This window comes from Orbicella franksi, chromosome 13 (assembly GCF_964199315.1).
Source record: "Orbicella franksi chromosome 13, jaOrbFran1.1, whole genome shotgun sequence".
Classification (NCBI taxonomy): domain Eukaryota; kingdom Metazoa; phylum Cnidaria; class Anthozoa; order Scleractinia; family Merulinidae; genus Orbicella; species Orbicella franksi.
The window spans coordinates 8,309,299-8,333,732 of record NC_138157.1 but is presented as its reverse complement, the minus strand read 5'-3'; the positions used below and the strand labels follow the sequence as shown (position 1 = coordinate 8,333,732).

General features: G+C 39.6%; 1 protein-coding gene, 6 non-coding genes and 1 pseudogene across 8 annotated transcripts; 4 read left to right on the top strand and 4 right to left on the bottom strand.

Annotated features, from left to right (window-relative positions):
* Nucleotides 1–1,752: 1,752 nt before the first annotated feature.
* On the bottom strand, nucleotides 1,753–1,874 carry LOC145466865 (U5 spliceosomal RNA). The gene has a single exon (XR_014041995.1). It is a non-coding gene; the product is annotated as a U5 spliceosomal RNA (small nuclear RNA).
* A 1,893-nt stretch (nucleotides 1,875–3,767) lies between these two features.
* Nucleotides 3,768–3,889, bottom strand: LOC145466868 (U5 spliceosomal RNA). The gene has a single exon (XR_014041998.1). It is a non-coding gene; the product is annotated as a U5 spliceosomal RNA (small nuclear RNA).
* A 2,244-nt stretch (nucleotides 3,890–6,133) lies between these two features.
* On the bottom strand, nucleotides 6,134–9,238 carry LOC145465170 (transmembrane prolyl 4-hydroxylase-like; annotated as a pseudogene). The gene is made up of 5 exons (XR_014041530.1): nucleotides 8,659–9,238; nucleotides 8,405–8,462; nucleotides 7,328–7,446; nucleotides 6,754–6,844; nucleotides 6,134–6,642 (listed from the first exon to the last, which is right to left on the bottom strand). The product of XR_014041530.1 is annotated as a transmembrane prolyl 4-hydroxylase-like (transcript).
* Trnae-uuc (transfer RNA glutamic acid (anticodon UUC)) lies at nucleotides 7,493–7,564 on the top strand. The gene has a single exon. It is a non-coding gene; the product is annotated as a tRNA-Glu (tRNA).
* Trnae-cuc (transfer RNA glutamic acid (anticodon CUC)) lies at nucleotides 8,135–8,206 on the top strand. The gene has a single exon. It is a non-coding gene; the product is annotated as a tRNA-Glu (tRNA).
* A 712-nt stretch (nucleotides 9,239–9,950) lies between the features above and the next one.
* Nucleotides 9,951–10,022, top strand: Trnae-cuc (transfer RNA glutamic acid (anticodon CUC)). The gene has a single exon. It is a non-coding gene; the product is annotated as a tRNA-Glu (tRNA).
* Nucleotides 10,023–13,895: 3,873 nt separating this feature from the next.
* LOC145466871 (U5 spliceosomal RNA) lies at nucleotides 13,896–14,017 on the bottom strand. The gene has a single exon (XR_014042001.1). It is a non-coding gene; the product is annotated as a U5 spliceosomal RNA (small nuclear RNA).
* A 6,254-nt stretch (nucleotides 14,018–20,271) lies between these two features.
* LOC145465764 (beta-1,3-galactosyltransferase 5-like) lies at nucleotides 20,272–22,041 on the top strand. Its single transcript, XM_081449522.1, has one exon. It carries the CDS (start codon nucleotides 20,782–20,784, stop codon nucleotides 21,931–21,933), a length of 1,152 nt encoding a protein of 383 aa, XP_081305648.1. The 5' UTR covers nucleotides 20,272–20,781; the 3' UTR covers nucleotides 21,934–22,041.
* Nucleotides 22,042–24,434: the final 2,393 nt, after the last annotated feature.

Below are 24,434 nucleotides of genomic sequence, written 5' to 3'. Positions count from 1 at the left end.
TTTGTTTGTCGCTTTGCGTAATAATTGAAGACATGAGCAACACAACGTATAGCCTTTCTGAGAGTTCTGTGGTTACAGATTAACGCTCTCATTACGTGAGGGTCATGTCTGAGAACCAACTCGGTATGGCTAAGGGTATTGACCTATTCTCTATTTTCCGTTGCCCATAATTCACTCTGTTTGCCCCCAAAATGTTGCATAAACTATTGTTGTGAAATACTCTTGGGAATATGGAGACTTCCCAAGAGAATTTCATAGCAATAGTCTATGCAAAATTTGGGGGCAAAGAGAGTGAATTATGGGCAATTGGAAAATAGAGAATAAACATTTATCTGCTACGACAACCCGGGTTTGAAACCCGGCCTTGGAATTTTGTGTTTTTCCTTCTGTAAGTCTTTTCTAGCTTTTTTAAGCTGAAGTAATGAAAAAAATGCCAAACAAACAAACAAACAAACAAACAAACAAACAAACAAACAAAACAAAACAAAATAAACATATAGGCAAGTATAGATATACGCTTGTACTTTAAGAAAACGCGAAGACTTTTTTTTTCTAAAAGAAACAAATTCTTGGCAAAATCAACAATCATGCAATTCATAAGAATAATTGGCAAATTTGATGCTAAAAAATACTGAAATCTCCTTGCAATGTTATTTCTGTAACTGATACTGTAATCGTGGCCGCGGCCCGGGTTCGATTCCCGGCGTGGGGATGTAAACATTTTTTTTCTTTTCGTTTTCGATTTGACTCCGGAAATAGACTTTTAAAGATAAATAAACAACCTTTATCTACCTTTGGTCAATTTTTATAGCCAAGGCTAGGGGGTTTCTCGTACTTAATAATTGTGTTCTTATAGCCAGAGGCTGCATACAACTGGCTCGCCTGAAATTTGAATTGACCAATCAGAATTCAACAGGTGGGAAAAACTTCACTGTCCTGACGTCAATGTAAGTCGGTTAACAGGAATGGCATCGAAATCAGGCAACTTTTCTCACTGGAGACGGCTTTAAATATTCAGAAAAAGAGATTTAAAATTCCAAATACCATATCAGATTGTGAAAAGTGAAAAATATCAAACATTTTGTGTCTCCAAGCTTCTAACTTGGCGCCAAAAATGGGTCTCCGGCCTCCGGCATGGCAACTCTTTGCAAATCCTGAGAATTTGCGAAAACCTACGGAATATATTGTGCTTCAAGTGTCATTTTAGTGACTTGAACTTTTAATGATGTCCTTGAGAGCCAAATTTAACCATGTGAATAAGGGGGTAGGGGTGGGGAGAGGGGTAGGAAAGCAGCAGCGTGTTAGGGGACGGGAGTGGCCAGGTAGATATGAGTTACCAGAAATGGTTAGAAGAATGTTGTATTGCGTAAACCCAAATACACACGTAGTGAGGAGTATGCAAAGATATTTGGCGCATAAAATAGGAATGGCACGAATATTGAGGAGCAGTTTGACGCCTCCTTTTGTACGAGTTCAAAACGTTTCTGTAAGATACAATGATTAATTAAAATACGTTGAATCGAGTCCATTTTGCGGAAAAACTGAAGCCGAATTAGAAAAAAAAATCAGCCGAAAACCCTTTCCGCGAGTTTAAAGACTTAACGTGTCCACGTATCATAAAGATGGCTTCTACGCGAGAAACTCAATATTCCTGTGTTAGACTCCCTAAAATATGCTCATGCTGATACTACGAGGTCAACCATTACTGACTGAAGCGGTAGAAACGTGGTAACGTTACTCTTTTAAATTACGAGCCCCGCCAACAGGCAGAGCTTTGAAAAATTGGTCAATAGACTCATTCGAGTTGTTCTCCTCCACGGAAATCTTTAGTAAAAGGCGAAAGATTTGTACGTGTTGAAGGAAAACCAGAGTTACTGTGGGTTCTGAATACTAGGTGTTTTGTTGTACAACATGCTACACAGCGTGTGGGATATAAATGTACTGAAGTATACAAATACGCATGCGCCTATTCAACATGAGTCGCAAGAAGAGTAACAGCTAGTAAAGCAACAACTTTTCACTACTGAAATTGACATTATCTTAGTACAGTCTTAAGCTCTTGAATGAACAGACTCTCCTTAATTCTGCAATCATCGAAAGTCAGTTTTGTCGGGCGCTAGAATGTCAAAGTGATCCCCTTTTATGTTGTGACAAGTGGTTCTCACATGATCAGCAAAGGCTGATGAATGGCAATTTTAGCAGGGGCCTTGGAATTCTCCGTTTTTCTGTCAAGGAGTCTTCGTTTAATTTTGCCTGCATAAAATTCATTAATTGCAGTCCCAGCAACCAGCTTTATAGATGATCGACTTTCGATTTCTGAGAGCGGTTCAAGTAAATTTTGTATGGAAAGTGAGATTTGATGCGGCATGTGTTCTGGAATATGATCTTGAGGTTGACAAAAGAGGAGATTTGGGGTGCGTTCCTTTGGGATGTTCTGGATCAGAATCAGTGATCCAAGATCACTCAGATCATGGTGCATCAAAGGAACCGATGAATCCGTGACTAGACTGGATTCGTCGGTTCCATGGATGCACCATGATCCCTGTGATCTTGGATCACTGATCGGGATCCGGATCACCCCAAAGGAACGCACCCTTGATTTGGTTACTGTGAGGACATAAGTAGGGTAACAGGTTTAAGACATCTTTTTGGGAAACTGTAACTTGAACAGGGTTATTTGGCTTACTTTTATTCTTGTTCAATGGTCCTCAACAAATCGTTAATTTTCAACGTGTTACCACCTTGCATCGAGAGTAACCATTTTGCACCGGGAGCTTTCTCAGATCATTAATAGCGGCTTGCAACAGAGATGGTGAGGAGCAAATTCGTAATTAAGGAGCAAGCAACTTCCCATATCTTTGCTTTAAGAAAACTTGTTTTCGATCAGTAAATAAACGACCTTTATTTATCTTCGGTTGTCGATGTTTATAGCCAAAGGCTATTGGTGTCCTCTTACTAAACTTGTGCACTTCATAGCCTGAATTTCAAAACAAAACGGGAAAATTAATAATGATATTCGCTAACATTAGCTGATTGTTGACTAACTAAATGGGAAAAGATCATCTCTTTTTTTGCATATCCTGAAAATTTGAGAACATTTGGGCAAAACGTACGGAAAATAGCATACTTGAAGCATTTAATTTTGTGATCTGAAAGTTTTATTGATGTCTTTTGAGAGCCAAACTTAGCCATATGAATAACGGGTGGGGGTAGTGGGAGGGGTAGGGAGAGGGGTAGGGAGAGGGGTAGGGAGGCAGCAGGGGGGTAGGTGAGGATGGTGGCTAGATAGACAGGAGTTACAAGATTGAACAATGGTTACAGGAATGTTGCCTTTAACGTACGTAAACCCAAATACACACGTAGTTCTGTATATAAGACTTTTTTTAAAATATGCTCCTGCTGATAGTGCTGATAGGTCAACCGTCACTAACGGAAGCGGTCTGAGAAACGTCGTTTATTATATGGCTAGCTCCGTGAGCGGGCAAGATGAACCAAACCCAGCGCTATAATTGACTACCCAACCGGGCAAGATGGCGCTATCATGCCCGCTCGGGGCTACCTGCTGTCCCGCAAGGACAATTTCCTCAAAAGTCTTATAATAAATCGTTCACTGAACAAGCTTATTCGGTCAAGATGGCTGGATATTGGCCTCTTTCACCGTCCGTCTCAGTCCAAAAACACGCTAAGGAACTTGGCCAATATCCAGCCATCTTGACCGAACAAGTTTGGTCAATAACTGCATATACACTTCATCTGTTAAGAATATGAGCCCTGCCAAGAGGCAGGGCTACGAAAAATTTGTCTAAAGACTCATTCAAGTTGTTCTCCTCCACGTAAATCTTTAGTAAAAGGCGAAAGATTTATGCGTGTTGAAGGAAAACCAGAGTTTTTTTATGTTTAAGGCGAATGGCCGGGCCCCCAAAGTGCAATGGAGAGTGCAATGTCCGCCAGACATACAGACTAATCCGTCACACAACGGCACCGAGGGATCGAACCCCGCCCCTACAAACAAATAACATAGAAACAAACAAACGAGGAACAAACAGGTAAAAACGTCAGACAACAGGACAAACGAACACTGTTTCAGTACAACGGCGAACGGTGAACCCGGGAGGGGCACCTGTCAACAGTCTTATCCTATATAAAAATACGTTCGCCACCAAAATGTAACCAAAACAAACCTAGACCAAAAACAAACAAAGCAGTCCAAACTCAACGTAACAAAGGTATACACGAAAAAACGAGGCCAAAAGGAGTGAACAACTAAACGGGAACAGCAATCCAAACGATGGAAACCACGGGAACAAACGAAGAGATACGAGGTCAACACACAGGACGGAAAACGCTGGGGACAAGACAAGAGCAACGGGCGAGGCAGGAACAGAACTTTACAGGACGAGACCGAGCAGCGACGGAACTGGACTGAACAGGCGAAGCAGCAACAGTACCAGCAGGACTCAACGGAGCAGTAACGGAACTGGACTGGACAGGCGAAGCAGCAACAGTACTAACAGAACTCAACGGAGCAACGGAACTGGACTGGACAGGCGAAGCAGCGACTATACTAACAGGACTCAGCGGAGCAGTAAGGGAACTGGACTGACCTGGCGAAGCAGCAACAGTACTAACAGGACTTAACGGAGTAACAACGGAACTGGACTGGACAGGCGAAGCATTATTAGGCGAAGCAGCAACAGTACTAACAGGACTCACCAGAACAACAACGGAACTTGACTGGACAGGCGAAGCAGCCACAGTACTGACAAGAGGAAAACACGGTCGAGACAGGTATAGACGAATAGACAAGGTACGGCTCTTGGGCAGGAGTAGCGGACGCTTTATTGGAAACACCAATAGTAGCAAGACTAGACGTCGATTCAGCCACAGAACACGACACAGGAGAAGACAAAGAAGACTGAGACGTACCAAACGTCGATTCAGCCATCCGAACATCATACAAGTGGCACCCTTTACATAGGTACGCAGGCGCAGAGTTATAGCAAACAGTTTCGCATTCATTGTCACTTTATTTTGGAAAGTGTTTTGGTCTTCCTCGATGCAAATAAAATCTCGGGAACAAGTGATGATTGCTTACACCCGTTTCCCAGTTCGACTATTGCTCACTTGTCCAGCAGATTATGTACAGTTACAGCACTTCAGGAACAATTTATTTTACGACACATTTCTGCAGTCATCGTCTTTATTCACAACATTGGCTGCCATATAGTTTCTTCTAATAGGGCGGACTGAGTTGTTTTTGGAATCGCAGACGCATCATAGCGCCAATACGATTTAATGTGCATTGCGCCCATACGCGCTGGTAAATTGGCAAGTGTTTTTCATTTCGCATGTCTTTAGTTTCGCTTGTGTCTTGAACTGTTCGCTGACATTGCTCTCACGAGAAAGGTTAAAGCTCGAGAAGTCAGCTTCAGAATTTCTTTACGAAAAGCTGTTTACCTTTATCAACTTCGAGTAGATATTGGCTCAGTATAGACGTGTGGAGGACAACCCTTACGTACAGTTTCCATACAGTGATCATAGCACTAACAACCGTCTAAAAAGTAATACTAATACAGAACAAAGCTAAAGCACAACTCAACGCTTGTTGTGGAACACATACTCTACTTGGACTAGAAAATAATGCCGGCAGAATACATTTTATACCTTTGGTCAGAGTTCGAGAGACACCTCGATCAGAGTGACTGATGTGGTCAACCCAAAGAGAGTGAAGGCTCCTGATTGTGTTCTGTTCTTCCCATTATTTATTTATTGTCGACCGTAGCCTCAGCGTCTTCCAAATTCATCTCTTATTTTGGCTTACACAATGCAAAGGTCATTACATCCATTTTTATTTTTACATCCATAGTAGGAACAAATGTGACTTTTCATTTCCTGTACCTTTGCTCTTGATTGCATTGAGAGACTTTTAGATCATCAAAGACGAAGGATCCCGGCCCAGAGGACTCACCCGGGCCTTCTATTTAAAATTCATTTACCTTCTTTTTTAACCTCATGTTACGCCATAATGAAAGTTAATTTAAAATTGAGACCTTCATGTGTCTTTTATCAGAATTTATTTAAAAAAAAAAAAAAGCATGATAATGTTTATAAAACGGATGAATATTAAAGTCAGTATTGTAACCTTCGCTTGATTGTTCGTAGCCATAGCTTTGGTCAATGTGAGCCTTCAGATAATGTCCCGAATATGCTAAAGCCTTAGCCATTCGGCTGTTACATTGTCTCGGCTGTGCGAGAACAGCCAAAAAATCAGTCTGAACTCCCAAGCTAGCAACCATTCTCATTATCTTTACACGCAGCATCAATTGTTTTGTTATCACGGAAAGACTAACTAGTAAATTAAATGGACTGAGATTTTCAATCGAATCCCGTGTCAAACATGCTTTTAATGTATCTTGAGTGCTTGGTAGGCCTCGTCAGCCAGTTGTTAGCGATCCATTTCTCTCCTCTGATGACGTCACACCCACCGTGCAATGTACGACGGTCCAGGGACCCAAGCAGACCGCTCTCGGGGTCAATAAAGTTGTTATACCACATGATGGCGGTGCCTTTCTTTGGTGGCAGAATAAGATCGGCCGAACGGCAATTCGTACTCAGACTGATCTCATCCGTTCTTTCAATTTCCTAAAAATATTACAAAGAAATAAAAAGACTTCGTTATGTTCTCTAACTGGTGTGCAAACTTGCAAGCTCAGTTCACTTTGTTACAATTCACTGGGGTTATTAATTACTTACTTCTGGAGTGATTGTAGTGTTATCTGCCATCAAAAAGGCTGTCTGCCCTCCTTCTTCTACATCGTTAAGGAAATACAGGATCGTAATAAATCTGAAAAAAAGAAAATAAAAGAAAACGGATGAAACATTAAAACTAACATTATCAAATGCATCAAAATAAATGTATGGCGAAAATTAAATCATAAACATGAACAGATAAAAGGTGATGGGTCATACTGCCCTTTTATGGGCGTTGGCGAACGTAGTTTACGGACCAATAAAATTGAAATGAACTGTTAACAACCTTAGTCATTTATTTCACAAGAACTCCGAGGCTCTTTTCTCTTCAAGATGTAGTTTTTACTTTAAAACTGTTTATAGCTTTTTCAATATTTTAGTAAAAGCCGACGAATTTTGCTAATATGTCTGAAAGTAAATTAACACGAAATGCTACTGAACTGAGCCCGGTTTGAAAATGGTTCAGTTGTCATAAAGAAATGACTATTGAAGCATGACCCTTGTCTTTGGTGTTAAATACGGTATTTTATGCCCTCTGTAATATGGGCACTGCACATGGCTTTAATAAATAACCAACCTGCAGACTCTACAGTCGCATGCTCTGAGATTATTCTGATGACAGCAAGGAACATTAGAGTCTTTGATGGTAGAGTCCATGTGAGCATGGAAATGACCGAACTTTTCGTACCTAACAACCTAGAAAACATCGTCGGTTGTTATACCTCCCAACTCAAGACAGGATTCCCACGTGGTCTAGTGGTTAGGATTCGGCGCTTTCACCGCCGCTGCCCGGGTTCGATTCCCGGCGTGGGAAAGTCCTTTTTTTTCCTTTCTTTATAGAGTCCTCCGGCTGGTGTTAATACTTGATGGACACACTGCATTTCTGCTTTTAAATCAATTTTAAGGGTTTAAATACCTAAACTTGCGTACAACTAAAGATACTTCGATTGTTGCGATCGGTGGACACTGATTATTTGGCTCTAAATATATCCGAACTGTAGGTTTTTGTTCACTGAATTTTCGGTGGCATCTTTCCACCTTCATCAGGGTGAAAAATGGATGTAAGCTACGTTATAACGAACATCCACTTTACACTCTGATGAAGTTAGACAGGTGCCACCGAAAATTCAGGAAAAAAAACCCTACAGATCGCAAACATTTAAATCAAATTACAGCTAAAAATTAAAGAGAGACATGCTTCCGTAACAGCCCTTAAAAAAAAAACCAACGAACTTGATGAAAATGAAAAATTGTTTCCCGCAACTGTTTCTTTTTTCTCCTAACCTTTCTTTGATGTTTTACTGTGAACACGTCCTATTCCGTGGATCGCACAATCTGTTCTGAACAACCCCTATGTTAAATTAATCTGGTCGTACACAAGCAATCCCACGTGGTCTAGTGGTTAGGATTCGGCGCTCTCACCGCCGCGGCCCGGGTTCGATTCCCGGCGTGGGAAGTGATTACTTATCTTTTACATCAAAGTCTAATTTCGACTTCATTTCCCCTTACTCTGAAAATTACGGCCTCTTTAAGTTGTTCTTTAGCGGATTTATGCATTAAAACAGTGTGTTCCTTTTGCACCAAGTCAACACATCACATTTACATGTAGGTGGATAACAAGTGTATGCGCAGTACTAAATTATATCAGTTTCACCTGCATTGGTTCTCCACCCTGAACTATTTTTCTCGGCGGCTTGGTTAACTTTATGATCCTGTAAAACAAAACAGTTTGGTTTTAAGTCGCAATATAACATCCGGGATTTTCTGATCTGCAACTTGTCTCGTAGTCAGTTTCAAGCTGGAAACACGTTGTTGCGCGCGTTAACACCTGTTTTGCAAATTATGGCAACCACGCTTACCGACGGGACATCGCGTTCTAGTTACTTTACAGCATTTGGGAGAAATAACCTTTCGTGGAGACGTCTCAAAACAAGGTCACCGGTTTTGTCTTGTGGTAGCCAGGCTTGTTGACTAAAACCGAATCTGTGTCGTGGACTATTGTTTTCAAGAAATCCATGTACCGGCGAATCTTCTTAATATTCAACTTGTTAAATGACTGCATAGTTAATCTTCCTGAAATGACAATAAAAGCTTTGTTTTTCTGATGACTATTCAACCACAGGTAGCCAGGTAGTCAGTTGACATCAACGTTAAATGAAAATAAATCTCAGGTCAGGAAAATAACACAAAAGCACACATAAAAAGAAAGGAAAAGAGAGACTAGAGAAAGTTTGCCTTAGCTAATCAGATCGATATATCCCCTATTTTAGCCCAATTGGGATGTTTGAGTATACATTATAAAATTAATACAATCGAACCATGTGCACTTACCATTTGTAAGTCCCATTAAACTGTACGCGTTCAAACCTAAAAAGTAGATCGAAAATGAAAACATGTCTTAGAATATTAGAAATATTAAAGAGCTTTATACCTACTGGCTACATTTTTCAAAACATAATTAAAAAGAAGAAAGAAATGGTCGATTAATGTGTGAAATAACGCCGCTCAATTACAAATCCAGACATGTTACGAAGTTGATTACAAAGTGGAAAGACAGCGGTCGTCTTGGAGATTTAGACCGATATTCCATTCACGTTGGATGTGACGTCATTAATATAAAGGAGAAAAGTGGATCGCCAACAACTGGCTCACAGCACCAACAAAGTATTCAAATCACATCAAAAGTTCTTATGATATTGGATTTGATTAATAATTAGCTTAATTCTTTTTTCTTCTTCTTTGCTTGTCTCTTTGCGTAATAATTGAACACATGAGCAACGCAACGTATAGCCTTTCTAAGAGTTCTGTGTTTACAGATTAACGCTCTCACCAACTCGGTATGGCTAAGGGTATTGACCTATAGACATTTATCTGCTACGACAACCCGAGTTTGAAACCCGGTCTTGGAATTTTGTGTTTTTCCTTATGTAAGTCTTCTCTAGCTTTTCTAAGCTGAAGTAATGACAAAAATCCCAAACAAACAAACAAACAAACAAACAAACAAACAAACAAACAAAACAAAACAAAATTAACATATAGGCAAGTATAGAAATATACTTGTACTTTAAGAAAACGTCAAGATTCTTGGCAAAATCAACAATCATGCAATACATAAGAATAATTGGCAAATTTGATGTTACAAAATACTGGAATCTCCTTGCAATGTTATTTCTATAACTGATCCTGTAACCTAGTGAACATCCCACGTGGTCTAGTGGTTAGGATTCGGCGCTCTCACCGCCGCGGCCCGGGTTCGATTCCCGGCGTTGGAATGTAAACACTTTTTTTCTTTTCGTTTTTGATTTGACTCCTGGTCAGTGTTTATAGCCAAAGGCTAGGGGGTTTCTCGTACTTAATAATTGTGTTCTTATGGCCAGACCTTGCATACGGCTAGCTCGCCTGCAATTTGAATTGATCAATCAGAATTCAACAGCTGGGAAAAACTTCACTGTCCTGAGGTCAATGTAAGTTAACAGGAATGGCATCGAAATCAGGTAACTTTTCTCACTAGAGACGGCTTTAAATATTTAGAAAAAGAGATTTACAATTCCAAATACCATATCACATTGTGAAAAGTAAAAAATATCAAACATTTTGTGTCTCCAAGCTTCTAAGTTGGCGCCAAAATGGCTGTTCGGCGTTCGGCATGGCAACTCGCGCTCGCTCGCCGAGTTCTTCGAGTGTCGCCAGGTAGGATAATAGTTGTGTTATTTTGAACAAAATATGCTGTACCTCGTGAAATTAAACCCGGAATTCTCAAGTTAACTATTGGAAGAGACCAAAATAACTTTAGTATCGTGTTCGTTTTTGTTAGTTGTGAAGAAAAAGGCTATTTTCGTGTCGTTTCGGTAGGACAGCTCAGTTTTTACTGCCGCTCGTATTGCGGGCGCAGCCGCCGTATGCACGGGACTTTTTCTCTTTTTTTTCTTTTTCATTAAATGGGATATAGTTACACCTTTTGCTGTTCGTTTACAGAAAATAAACATTCATTTGTGTCCAAGTTTCTTTCATTATGATCATTAAACTCTCATTAACACCAATATGACCTTCATTTGCGCGTAAGGAACGTTCAAGAAAAACATTTACATATGCGTTAACTTTCAAAATCATCAAAAGAAAAACAATACCTTCATTTGACATTCATTGACTGTAAATGTATTTTCATTTTGGTCGAAAAAAAAATCGTTGTCACGAAACGACAATCATTTACACTTTACGACATTCAGTTTTCAACAAAAGACTTTCAATAACACAATTTGCATGAGAACTAACATTCAATTGCATTATTATGCAACCATATCCATGAAGGTAACAATCTTTAATGCGGTGAGACAAACATTACAGCCATAATAACATTTATTTTTGAAAGATAGAATATCAAATTCGCTGAACGATTTATCCTTCAATTGCCTCACTAGTAAATAGTAAATAGTCTTCGTTGACATCTTCAAAAGCCCTGACTATCCTTTCGCGGTGTTCAAATGCGATTCCATTTCTTCGTGGCATTTCTGGACAAACCGAACTGTCACTACATGTACATGTATGTCACACGGATACTGTACACCTTTTGCTGTTCATTTACAGAAAATAAACATTCATTTGTGTCCACATTTCTTTCATTATGGTGAATAAACTCTCATTAACACCAATATGACCTTCATTTGAACGTAAGGAACGTTCAAGAATAACATTTACATATGTATTAACATTCAAAATCATCAAAAGATAAACAATACCTTCATTTGACATTCATTGACTGTAAATGTATTTTCATCTTGGTCGAAAAAAAAATTCGTTGTCGCGAAACGACAATCATTTACACTTTAGGACATTCAGTTTTCAACAAAAGACTTTCAATAACACAATTTGCATGAGAACTAACATTCAACTGCATTATTAGGCAACCATATCCATGAAGGTAACAATCTTTAGTGCGGTAAGACAAACATTACCGTGTTTTCACCAAACGTTAAGAGAAAACAATCGCTCATTCGCGCAGTTCTTTTGAACAGAGATATCCCGCCCAATTTTCCTCGAAATTTTGATTATAGAACAAGGGACCATATGTACTTTTTTTTTTAAACATATTGTCACAATCCTCCCCTTCCAGATATATGTAAATTCGGCCACTTATGAAACTTTTTGCGTACAACTCAGAGGGCGCACTACAGTATACGTGTGTCATAGTGACAGTTAGATTTCTCCAGAAATGCCACGAAGAAATACTGTAGAATCCCATTTGAACACCGCGAAAGGATAGTCAGGGCCTTTGAAGGTGTCAAAAGAGACGAAGCAAGACGCCAGGGAATTGCTCTGTGAAATTATCGCACGCAGCTGTTGCAGCAAGCTCTACAACGAAATATGTATTGGTACCATTACGGCAGCTAAATGTGGACAGTGGTTTCGTTTCATGCAAACGTATTTGCCACGATGCCTCAATAGTGAGGCAATTGAAGGATAAATCGTTCAGCGAATTTGATATTCTATCTTTCAAAAATAAATGTTATTATGGCTGTAATGTTTGTCTCGCCGCATTAAAGATTGTTACCTTCATGGATATGGTTGCCTAATAATGCAATTGAATGTTAGTTCTCATGCAAATTGTGTTATTGAAAGTCGTTTGTTGAAAACTGAATGTCCTAAAGTGCAAATGATTGTCGTTTCGCGACAACGAATTTTTTTTCGACCAAAATGAAAATACATCTACAGTCAAAGAATGTCAAATGAAGGTATTGTTTTTCTTTTGATGATTTTGAATGTTAATGCATATGTAATGTTATTCTTGAACGTTCCTTACGCGCAAATGAAGGTCATATTGGTGTTAATGAGAGTTTATTGACCATAAAGAAAGAAATGTGGACACAAATGAATGTTTATTTTCTGTAAACGAACAGCAAAAGGTGTAGTGCGCCCTCTGAGTTGTACGCAAAAAGTTTCGTAAGTGGCCGAATTTATATCTGCAAGGGGAGGATTGTGAAATTATGATTTGAAAAAAGTACATATGGTCCCTTATTCTATAATCAAATTTTCGAGGAAAATTGGGCGAGATATCTCTGTTCAAAAGAATTACGCTAATGAGCGATTGTTTTCTCTTAACGTTAGGTGAAAACACGGTAATGTATGTCTCACCGCATTTAAGATTGTTACCTTCATGGATATGGTTGCATAATAATGCAATTGAATGTTAGTTCTCATGCAAATTGTGTTATTGAAAGTCGTTTGTTGAAAACTGAATGTCGTAAAGTGTAAATGATTGTCGTTTCGTGACAACGAATTTTTTTTCGACCAAAATGAAAATACATTTACAGTCAATGAATGTCAAATGAAGGTACTGTTTTTCTTTTGATGATTTTGAATGTTAATGCATATGTAAATGTTTTTCTTGAACGTTCCTTACGCGCAAATGAAGGTCATATTGGTGTTAATGAGAGTTTAATGACCATAATGAAAGAAATTTGGACACAAATGAATGTTTGTTTTCTGTAAATGAACAGCAAAAGGTGTATTAATATGAACTAATGTTGAATAAATAAATGGGAAAATATCATCTCTTTGCAAATCCTGACAGTTTGCAAAAACCTACGGAATATATTGTGCCATGAAGTTTCATTTTAGTGATCTGAATGCTCAACTTTGGTGTTTTTACAGCCAAATTTAACCATGTAAATAAGGGGGTAGGGGTAGGGAGAGGGGTAGGAAAGCAGCAGCGTGTTAGGGAACGGGAGTGGCCAGGTAGATATGATTTACCAGAAATGGTTAGAAGAATGTTGTATTGCGTAAACCCAAATGCACATGTAGTGAGGAGTACGCAAAGATATTTGGCGTATAAAATAGGAATGGCACGAATATTGAGGAGTAGTTTTGATGTCAAAACGTTTCTGTAAGGTACAATGATTAATTAAAATACGTTGAATCGAGTCCATTTCGCGGAAAAAATGAAGCCGAATTAGCAAAAAAATCAGCCGAAAACCCTTTCCGCGAGTTTAAAGACTTACCGTGTCCACGTATCATAAAGATGGCTTCTACGCGAGAAACTCAATGTTCCTGTGTTAGACCGCCTAAAATATCCTCATGCTGATACTACGAGGTCAACCATTACTGTCTGAAGCGGTAGAAACGTGGTATACTTCATCTGTTAAATTATGAGCCCCGCCAACAGGCAGAGCTTTGAAAAATTGGTCAATAGACTCATTCGAGTTGGTCTCCTCCACGGAAATCTTTAGTAAAAGGCGAAAGATTTGTGTGTGTTGAAGGAAAACCAGAGTTACTGTCCATTCTGGATACTAGGTGTTTTGTTGTACAAGATGCTACACAGCGTGTTGGACATAAATGTACTGAAGTCTACAAATAAGCATGCGCGTATTCAGCATGAGCAACAGCTAGTAAAGCAACAACTTTTCACCACTGACAGTGTCATTATCTTAGTGAAGTCTTAAGGTCTTGAATGAACAGAATCTCCTCAATTCTGCAATCATGGAAAGTCAGTTTTGTCGGACGCTAGAATGTCAAAGTGATCCCATTTTATGTTGTGACCAGTGGTTTTCACATGATCAGCAATGGCTGACGAATGGTCAATTTTTGCAGGGGCCTTGTAACTTTCCGTTTTCCTGTCAAGGAGTCTTCGTTTTGTTTTGCCCACGTCAGATAATTCATTAATTACAGCCCCAGAAACCGGCTTTATAGATGGCTTTGGATTTCTGAGAGCGGTTGAAGTGAATTTTGTATGGAAAGTGAAATTTGATGCGGCATGTGTTCTGAAATATGATCTTGAGGTTGACAAAAGAGGAGATCTAGGGTGCGTTCCTTTGGGATGATCTGGACCGGAACTGGACTGGACTGGCAAAGCAGCAACAGTACTAACAGGACTCAACAGAGCAACAACGGAACTTGACTGGACAGGCGAAGCAGCAACAGTACTAACAAGAGGAAAACGCGGGCGAGACAGGTATAGACGAATAGACAAGGTACGGCTCTTGGGCAAAACAGCAACAGGAGTAGACTCAAGACGCGGACGCTTTATTGCAACACCAATAGTAGCAAGACCAGACGTCGATTCAGCCACAGAACACGACACACGAGAAGACAAGGAAGACTGAGACGTACCAAACGTCGATTCAGCCATCCAACTGGCACCCTTTACACAGGTACGCAGGCGCAGAGTTATAGCAAACAGTTTCGCATTTATTGCCACTTAATTTTGGAAAGTGTTTTAGTCTTCCTCGATGCAAATAAAATCTCGGGAACAAGTGATGATTGTTTAGACCCGTTTCCCAGTTCCACTATTGCTCACTTGTCCAGCAGATTATATACAGTTACAGCACTTCAGGAACAATTTATTTCTCGACACATTTCTGCAGTCATCGTCTTTATTCACAGCATTGGCTGCCATATAGTTTCTTCTAATAGGGCGGACTGAGTTGTTTTTGGAATCGCAGACGCATCATAGCGCCAATACGATTTAATGTGCATTGCGCCCATACGCGCTGGTAAATAGGCAAGTGTTTTTCATTCCGCATGTCTTTAGTTTCGCTTGTGTCTTGAACTGTTCGCTGACATTGCTCTCACGAGAAAGGTTAAAGCTCGAGAAGTCAGCTTCACAGTTTCTTTACGAAAGGCTGTTTACCTTTATCAACTTCGAGTTGATATTGGCTCAGTATAGACGTGTGGAGGACAACCCTTACGTACAGTTTCCATACCGGTAAATTATTCTTTACAGTCTCCTTTTGATTATTTACATGTTAATTACATGTTATTTACATACTTTGTAAATTTTCAACTCTCCCAGTGTTGTACATGTAGAGTCAAGATCAGTCACGGTTTGCGCATATTGAAAAGTTTAGCCTCAATTTTTCAAATTCGTCGCGTTTGTAATCCGTGTTAATCTTCTCCATCCTTAGCCATCCTTGGTCTTTTATGGTTTATCATTATCTCTTTGGTGTTTTTCTATCTTATTAAACTGTTATTTTCAGGTTTCCTACCATTGTAAGGTAATTTTGTGTATGGCCAATATAACCCAAACTAACGTGACTGAGCCCCTTCAAATACATAACATCAATAACTGAGTCCCGCAGGGTTGTCAGTTGGTTTTTGAGTAGCAGTTTCATTGCAAAAAGTAGGTTGCTAAGGTTTGCGTGACACAGCATAAATTGACCAGCAATCATTAATTTACAAATAATCTTTACTTTTATTTAGGTGGAACACTAGAGCTGTTTTGGTCATTACGACTGTAATGAGTTCTAACAAAAATTTGAATGTGTTATGTACACAATACTTTACAGATAAATAACCGGCATAATGAACTTTATTTCTTTCAAATGAGACCAAATCCACATTTATTCGAAGTCTTCTTTCCTTTAGAATTACCCTATCGCACTCGAGTCTAGGGCGATTCTGTTATCGATGTTTCTGGCCTTAGGACGCGTTATTACAAGCATATTCGTTCCTTCACGGCCGAAAAAAAAAAACGTTGAATCAAGGGATAGAAATTACTCACAAGAGAGCAGGCTTCCAACTTATCAAAATGGCAAATTTCTGAGGTTTTTAGTGCAGAGTGCACCATTGGGGTGGTTTAGGGGGCTGCTGTTCGCTAAGGCATTAACTCAATAACATGTGCTGATCACTTGTCGAGCCTCAATATCCAAAACTCAGTTCAAAATATAAACTAAGAACGATCTGACGAATATACATTTGAAGAATATACATGTGGCTGGTAACGTTGTGCAGTACTTGTTCTGTGATGTACCATCTTATGTCAGCTGGTGTGCATTATAATCTTTGATAAACACCCTAACCTCGTCCCCAAGGTCTTTTCCACTTTTCAATTTTATAAATCGTAAAGAGAAGACCCTTGGGCCAAGGTTGAAAATACGCATAGCGTCAAATGTCTGTAAAAGTCACAAAACATTCAGCACCCAGGTTTTGTCATCCGCTACACCTCTGGTAAACTTCTCTCCGGGCCGATTTGGCGTTTAAATGACTGTTAGTCCTTTTGAAATTTGTTTGTACTCCCAATCAGACTGGATAAACATCGATGATTATAACCCCTGATATATAGCTCCAGTCTGAGACTCAAACTTTTCAATATGCGCAAACCGTGACTGAGCTCCTTTAAATTGGCAGTTTTACTTGAAATCAGTGAGTAAATCTCAAATGTAAGTACCGTGGAACCTCGATATTATCAAGGGCCAAGGAGCTGGCGAAATATGTTCGCTATAACGAGGTTTCGTTACATCGGGGTTCTTTTCCATGTATTTTACTATTTTGGGGGCGAGGAATATCGTTCGTTATACCGAAGACTTCGCTATATATATAGGTTTTACTGTACTATCTAATTTGAACAGGTTCCTGGCCGGGTAGGCAAACAATTGGCGACCCAATCGGGTGCCTGTTCACAGGCTACTTTATGAACCAATCACCCTACTAGCTCCTACACAAAACGATAATTTTCACCGCAGATTTGTTTACAAATACAATTATTTTGAAAGAAATTAACATAAACCCTTGTATATGACGTTTCTGCATCATCTTGTCGCCATCATCAAATACAGATAAGTTTTTAAGTTGGTTTGGTGCAAAAGAGTCAAGAAAAACTTATGTCAGAGACAATTTGAAAACTTTAAACACACAAGCTGACTCTATTCGCGCGAAAACTGTTTAATCAGCTGATATTTTCTGGAGTCTTTTATGTCTAGATTTAATATATGCGATGTCTATGATTTAAAAATCTGCATTTGATAATGACGAAACATTTGGGCGTATATATATTTAGCTGTCAACCTGTAATCCTTATTTTGAAATAATTACTTCGCTTTCCAAACATACACGGATATTTGCCGGTTGACATTATCTGTTCCACGAAATGAACAGCGTTCTGAGAGCCTCATGGAAAAGATATTCTCCAAGCACATATTCATATCTAGACTTCTCGGGTTGATCAAGATATATCAGAGAGCTTAAGCACTGACGACGGCGACACCAAGGACGCCTTGTAAAATAATATATAGCTTTAGCCAAGCGTGAAAGCGGAGCTCCTTATTACAGTAATTAACCATAGACTGAAAAAGAGGATTTGTTTCCAGTTAAATTATAACAAACTTTCCCTAATAAGCGTACCCAATTTTTCCAAGGTTGTAAAAATTGTGTAAGCAATGTATCAGGGACTTGTGCAAGGAGCACATATGTCGGAAGAAAAGTCAACAACGCGCCATCTAGAGGTTTATTTGGGCCGAAATTTTGGAGTTGCACGCACTCCCTACTTCTCTCCCAGAGTAATAAACTGACTTGAGCCTGCGATCCAATCGAAAACCAGTACCTGGTCAGCGATCAACTTGAAAAACCACGTGATGTTGATGAGCTGTAAACCAGAGCCCGTTATATCGTCAAGTGATACCGGTCAGCGGATAACTTGTTTTGACAGTTGTCAAGTAACCATAACCCGGACGTCCAACATCACAGATGTACCTATGGTAATGGCACTACTCTTCCTTTTTTCCAAGGTATGAGGCTTGGCATACGGACCTACGGACGGACGGACGGACGCACTTATGTACGGACAGTCACATGAAAACCATATTTTTTTAGATCGATGGGTGACCAAATTTTTCTAAGGTATGGGGCTCCGCTCGCAGGCCTTCGGCGCGTAGGAGGTCCGCTATGAATTTCTATTTTACCCCGATATTTCTCAATTGTCGCCATCTCTTCAGTACGCAGATCGGTTTAAAAACCTGTTCAAACTAAGTATGTAATGCAAGCGATCAATTCCAAAAGAAAATTAAATATAATTTATAATAATGCCATGGTGTTTACGCTTTCTCCGAAATACGTAGAACTTGACAATTTTCCGTTGTTGTTTTGCATAGGACGGCTACAGAAATAGCATTTCGTGACGCATGGGCAATGGCGTTGCTATTGAATAATCTTTCGTAATTAAGCTCTCTGATTGGTTAAAACTCTTTTCTCCCCAACTTTCATTAAAATTTTTCCTATAACGACGTATGATTTAACGCATCCGCAGAATTGTTCATCTGTTACCAAAGCTTAGGCTGATTTCGAAGAAAAATATTGGAAAAGAGAAACTTCTTGTACGGTAAGTCGCTTTTGTAACCACACGAAGTTACAACGCTAACACTTACGGTTACATTACTGTCCTCCATTCCCTGGGCTAGTGCCAAGCATGTGGCGCAGAATAATTCGGTCCTGAAACTTCTTCCTGTTTGATTCGCGAAATTCAAGCATTAAGTCTACCCGCTTATAATATATTGTGACACGCAGAAAGCCAATCTGCAACCAAGTGTCTACAAAGAAAAGGTGTCAATTCTAGGACCCCACTTACATGTACATGGTTTACGAACAGACAAAACCATCGCTTGTAAAAGGTGCGTTTTCTTGTTACTAAGTAAGAAAACTATATTTAATATCGTTTTCACATTTAATTAGGATAAAACTCGATACTATTTATTAAATTCTTGATTATAACAACACATCTTTAAGAGTTGAATATCGACGAATTAGTTATAATTAACGGACGGATTATATTCGCGTAATAATCTAAGAGGCCAAATATACTGATATCAGTATCTATTCCATGACATCTTCTAAGGGAGTAAAATTCATTATAAAATATAATATGAAAGATATATTTCATACTTACTGGCTGTCAGTAAATGCTTGTGAAAATCATTGCTGTCGTCAAGGGTTCGAAAAGCAAACACGGTTTCGCACGCAGTTCTTTTCCTTTGCAAACCAATGGTCTGACAATTCTTCTTCTCGCCAATGTCGCGTTTAGATATAAACACCCCCTGCTGGACTTTTGATAATCGTGAAAAAAGGGACTGTTGGAGTGTTGGTAAACAGTCTACAAATTTTAGGCCCTGGGGTACGAACTGTTTGCATTAAAAATTAAAAGCGTAGCGACCATGTGGGTGCACGCAAGCATTTGCAGACCTCCGGAAATAAAGAGAAAAAATTAACAAATTGACGTCAGTTTTTTATGCGTCTTTCTTCTTATTGATGATAAATTGCGTCATAACGTTGTCGACGTAGCTGTGGAACCACGAGCCGCAAGCGAGTGGTTCCGCAGTAACCTTTGACAATGTAACCTTTTTTTACAATAACAAGACCCAAAATGGTCAAATGCCGGGAATAAAAGAAGAGAAAAGACGCCGTTAACTTGCCGTAAATAGAGATAAGTGAATTTTATTCAAAATGACGCCAACTTTGTCAATAGCTTTTCTCACGTTTTGATTGGCTACTTAAAAAAGTCCAAAAAATCTCATCGGTTAAAAATCTAGGTTCTAGACTTTTATATTTATGATATAAATAGTTTTCAAAAATTTGTAACAGTTGACTATTAAAATGCATTGGAATTGAATACAATGTTTCTCAGCGCTGTTTGTGTTCTATTTTCAATAAAGCTCCGATGGCCTAAGAACAAGAGTTTATACGTTGCGGAGATGACTTAAAGTAAATCTAAGATAAACCTGACTTAAAATAAATCTAAAACGTGAATAACATCACAAGTTTATATACAAAATGTAATTTTGTTGAATTTTTTAAACAAAAATGTCGTGTTTAATTAGGTGTGGGTCATGTAACTTTTAACCTTCGTTTAGGGGTGGGTCACTCAGTTTTGTGCCAAATGGAAAAGCTGGGCCATGTGTTTTTTATCCCCCCACCCCCACAGTACTTTTGGACCAGTCCCTAAATACTCGACGTGTGTTTCCATGTTTTGATTCATGATACTATTGCTTGGAAAACGCACTTCCCAACCCCTAATTATAAAGACAGTAACATTCTCTCGGGCGTTCACCCAAACCTCCCTTGCGGCTCGAGCATTTGGCGTCAAAGGTGTTAATGAAGGATATATTTCTCTGAAACATTTTTTCTATATCTTCTTGAATCAAATGCAATAATGTAGACAAATTCGAAAATTTTACGATGTTTTAAATCTTTAATCAAACCAGTTCAATTTCGTTCGTTTCTAGAAGGAGCTCGCACTTGGAGTGGAGTCATTTCGCTTCACCCACTGGGAACATGCTTCATCGGCGACAACACTGTCTGTTGTTTCCTTGCAATTGGTTGTGTTCACTCAGAAGGAGACAACAAGGCTCGAAGAAATTCAAGATAATCCAGCTCTCTCTAAGTCTTGTTTTGGTAACGGCTTTAATAACGTATTTCAGTGTCTTTCCCTTCAATAAGTCCATCTATGATCATGAAACACGCTCACAACTTATTGAAGCTCGTAACTCGGGCTCAACGTTCAGCCGTTTTAACGACAAGCCATCTTCAGGCAGTGGCGCTCTCTCTCTGTCGAGTGTGGCTCCTACTCTGAACTGGACTTCAGGCAGTTTGAAGCCCATACCCTCTTCCGCGGAGTCTGCCATTCTTCCTGATTTTAAATCATGGAAAACAACACCCCAGCACAAAACTACTTTGATAACCAAGACTGTGTGTACACGGCACTACCCTCTGCTCATCCTAGTCTCGTCTGCACCAGCAAATTTTGAAAGAAGATATTTGATTCGTCAAACATGGGGTGCCGATAACAGCACCGTTCCTCAGTGGAAGACATACTTTCTTCTTGGTCAAACACGGGATCCAGCACGATCAGATTTGCTCAAAAAAGAAAATAGCATCTATGGCGACATGATTCGTGCGGATTATTACGAACATTACTGGAACCAGAGTTTGAAGATACAGATGGTCTTCGAATGGGCAGCCAGATATTGTGAGTTTTCTTACCTTCTCAAAGCAGACGACGATGTGCTCGTCAACGCTAAACGTTTACTAGATGTCTTACACTTGAAATCAACGCCTAAGAAAGGCCTTTATATGGGTAAACGTCAGCGCAATCCGATTGTAAAACGAAGTGGAAAATGGCGTGTCAGTTATGAAGAGTACAGAGGAACACGCTATCCAGATTTTTGTAGTGGTGCTGGCTTTGTTATGTCATATGATGTTATCGAGAGCGCGGTTCCTTTATTTGATGTGATTAAGCCGTTTAGAGTGGACGATGTGTATGTTGGAATGCTCGCAGAAAAACTCGGTGTAAGAGCAATGAACCATAAAGGGTTTGTTATTTTAGGTCCTAGCAAGAAATGTAATTTTTTTTCCAACACTCTTGTGCAGCATCAAGCTATCGGAGAATGTTTAATTCGACTGTTTATGAATCACAAGAACCTTTAACTCTATAGTTAATTAACTTTATGGTAACATTTATCTTGTTTCTATAGAGTTTTGGTAGAATTCTACTACAGTACGTAGTCAGTAATCCAAATACTTCGATTGGATGGGCTATCGTATACTATCAGCCATTATTAAAATATAATTCATACTAGATCATCGGATAATGCAATTCAAGAGTTTTCATTGGCTTAGCCATCTTGGTACATGACTAATTACACCATGCTCTAAAAATATGATAAGCATACGCGTAATTTTTGGGGGCGTTTTTGTTTTTATTGCGTTCGACAGAACGCAGTTCTAATCGCGTAATGCAGAAAAATTCGAGATCTGTGAATCTATCTATCTATCTATCTATCTATCTATCTATCTATCGGGGGACACCAATTTGGTCCCCCCTAAAATTCTTTAGGGGCAAATGACGTCATGTCCATGTTTGTCCATGTGCTTTCTTTCGAGTCTTGCGCAATATTGCGGACTTTCGAGTGTCGAAGAAGCTTATTGTGGACTCTAGCGGATACTGAAGTTGTTTATTCAAAGTTCGAAGTCAGTGTTAATGGCATTTAAAAACCTTGTAGACATGTCTTCACGAAATGTGTACAACTTTTCGAGGCAGCTTATTGAAGACTGTAGCGGATAAGTTGTTTATTTAAAGTTCGAAGTCAATGTTAATGGCATTTAAAAACCTTGCAGACATTTCTTCACGAAATGTGTACGACTCTTCGTACGAACAAGAAGTTGTAGTTTGGCTGCGTGTTGTGTACCCTATTCTCTTCGTCCGAAACCAATGCTGCTTTCTGCTGAATAAATCAAAGGAGGAAATGATTTTCACTTCGCTGGCCTAGATTTCTGTGCACAAACTATGTAACGTAACCCCAACGAAAGTGTTTACTCAGGAAATAAGTTCAACTCCCAAAGGGTTGCTATGGTACAGCAACATGTCCTCCGTTTCATTGTTTCGGAAGTGAAAATGCCCTGTAGCTGTTACCCCAAAACCTAGGCGATTCAAAGTCGTGTTTGTAAACAAAATAATTGTCCTAGTTTTGGCAAAAGCACGTCGTCTCGCATACCGACCGAACAAACATGGTTGGTGTCGATTTACACGGTCAGTATAAAACACGCACTGCGGACTGCGAACTGCGGACTACAGACTACGGACTACGGACTACGGACTACGGACTGGGTATAAAACACAGACTTATGTATAAAACGCAGACTAAGCATTACGGACTGCGCATAAAACGCGGGCGGACTCAGGTATAAAATGGGGACTGCGGACTAAATGCGGCCTTTCGACTGCAGTCCATGTTTTTTACTGACCAGTCGTAACTAATATTACACAATACTTGTATAAACGAGAACAAACCCTCTCGTATGCACGTGCTTTCCGGTCAGTTTATTTGTTTTTGCCCCTGCTGAAGGGTGACCAATTTCACGCCTACCTAACAGCTCAGGCACAAAATGCTTTCCCTAGAATTTTTTTTTTTTTTTTTTTACATACCAAGCCTACCAAAACTCGAACGCACTCTTTAATCTACGATTACTACTAGTTTTAGTTTACTTCTATATCTTGGGGGCGTTTTTAATAAAATCTCTGAATTGAGAGTTTATCAGACATCCGGCCGGCTGGCCTTGGACGCAAAAATTGGCCTCCCTGTAGCAGGGGGGAAAACAAATGACATCATCGCATAGCACGTGTACAAGGGTCTGTATTGGTTTCTCGATCGTTCGCTTGTTTGTAGACAACTGTAGTTATGTTTTTGGGCCAGGCAAATCAACACAAACGTGGCCTGTTTCGTCGGGATACGAGATGAAGTGCTTTTGTTACATGAATAGTACAATTATTTATTATATCCACGAACGCGACTTTGAATCGCCTTGGCTTTGGGATGTTAACCGTGGTAGCCTGCGAACAGGCTCCCGGCGAGGACGGAAGAAACATTTGGCGAGCGAAGCTAGCCGACGAGCGCGAAACTGAAGAATTCGGAAAGCGAGGCGATCGGGGCGGAGCGCTTGGGCTTGCCGGGAGCCTGTTCTCAAGCTATGACCGTGGCGTCGAACGCACCCTCATAATCTTTGATTGCTACTAATTTTAGTCATGCAAAATTAGTCTCAAAAATGAGAAGTTCTGGTATTTGTTTTGGCCAGTTTTCTGGCAGTAAAAGTTACCACAGAAGATATAAGGCATTCTTGCAATTTCAATCAAGTGCCAGTCTGTTTGTTTTGAATTCAATAGGTGTGGAAACCACACGCAGCTGATCAATCGTTGAGTGTCAAAAATCCAAAAAGTCGATTCAAATTAAATACTAAGAACGATCTGAAAGTACATCGAACGGCATTTGAAGAGTAACAGGTGGCTGGTAACCCTGTGTCGGTACTACTTGTTTTGCGATAGATCATTCTCAAACTCATTAATAATTCATGAAGTTAAAACAAAGAAAACCACAACCGTGAAGGAGGTTTGGATACACGGTCTTAATTACCATAGATTTTGACGATTTTAC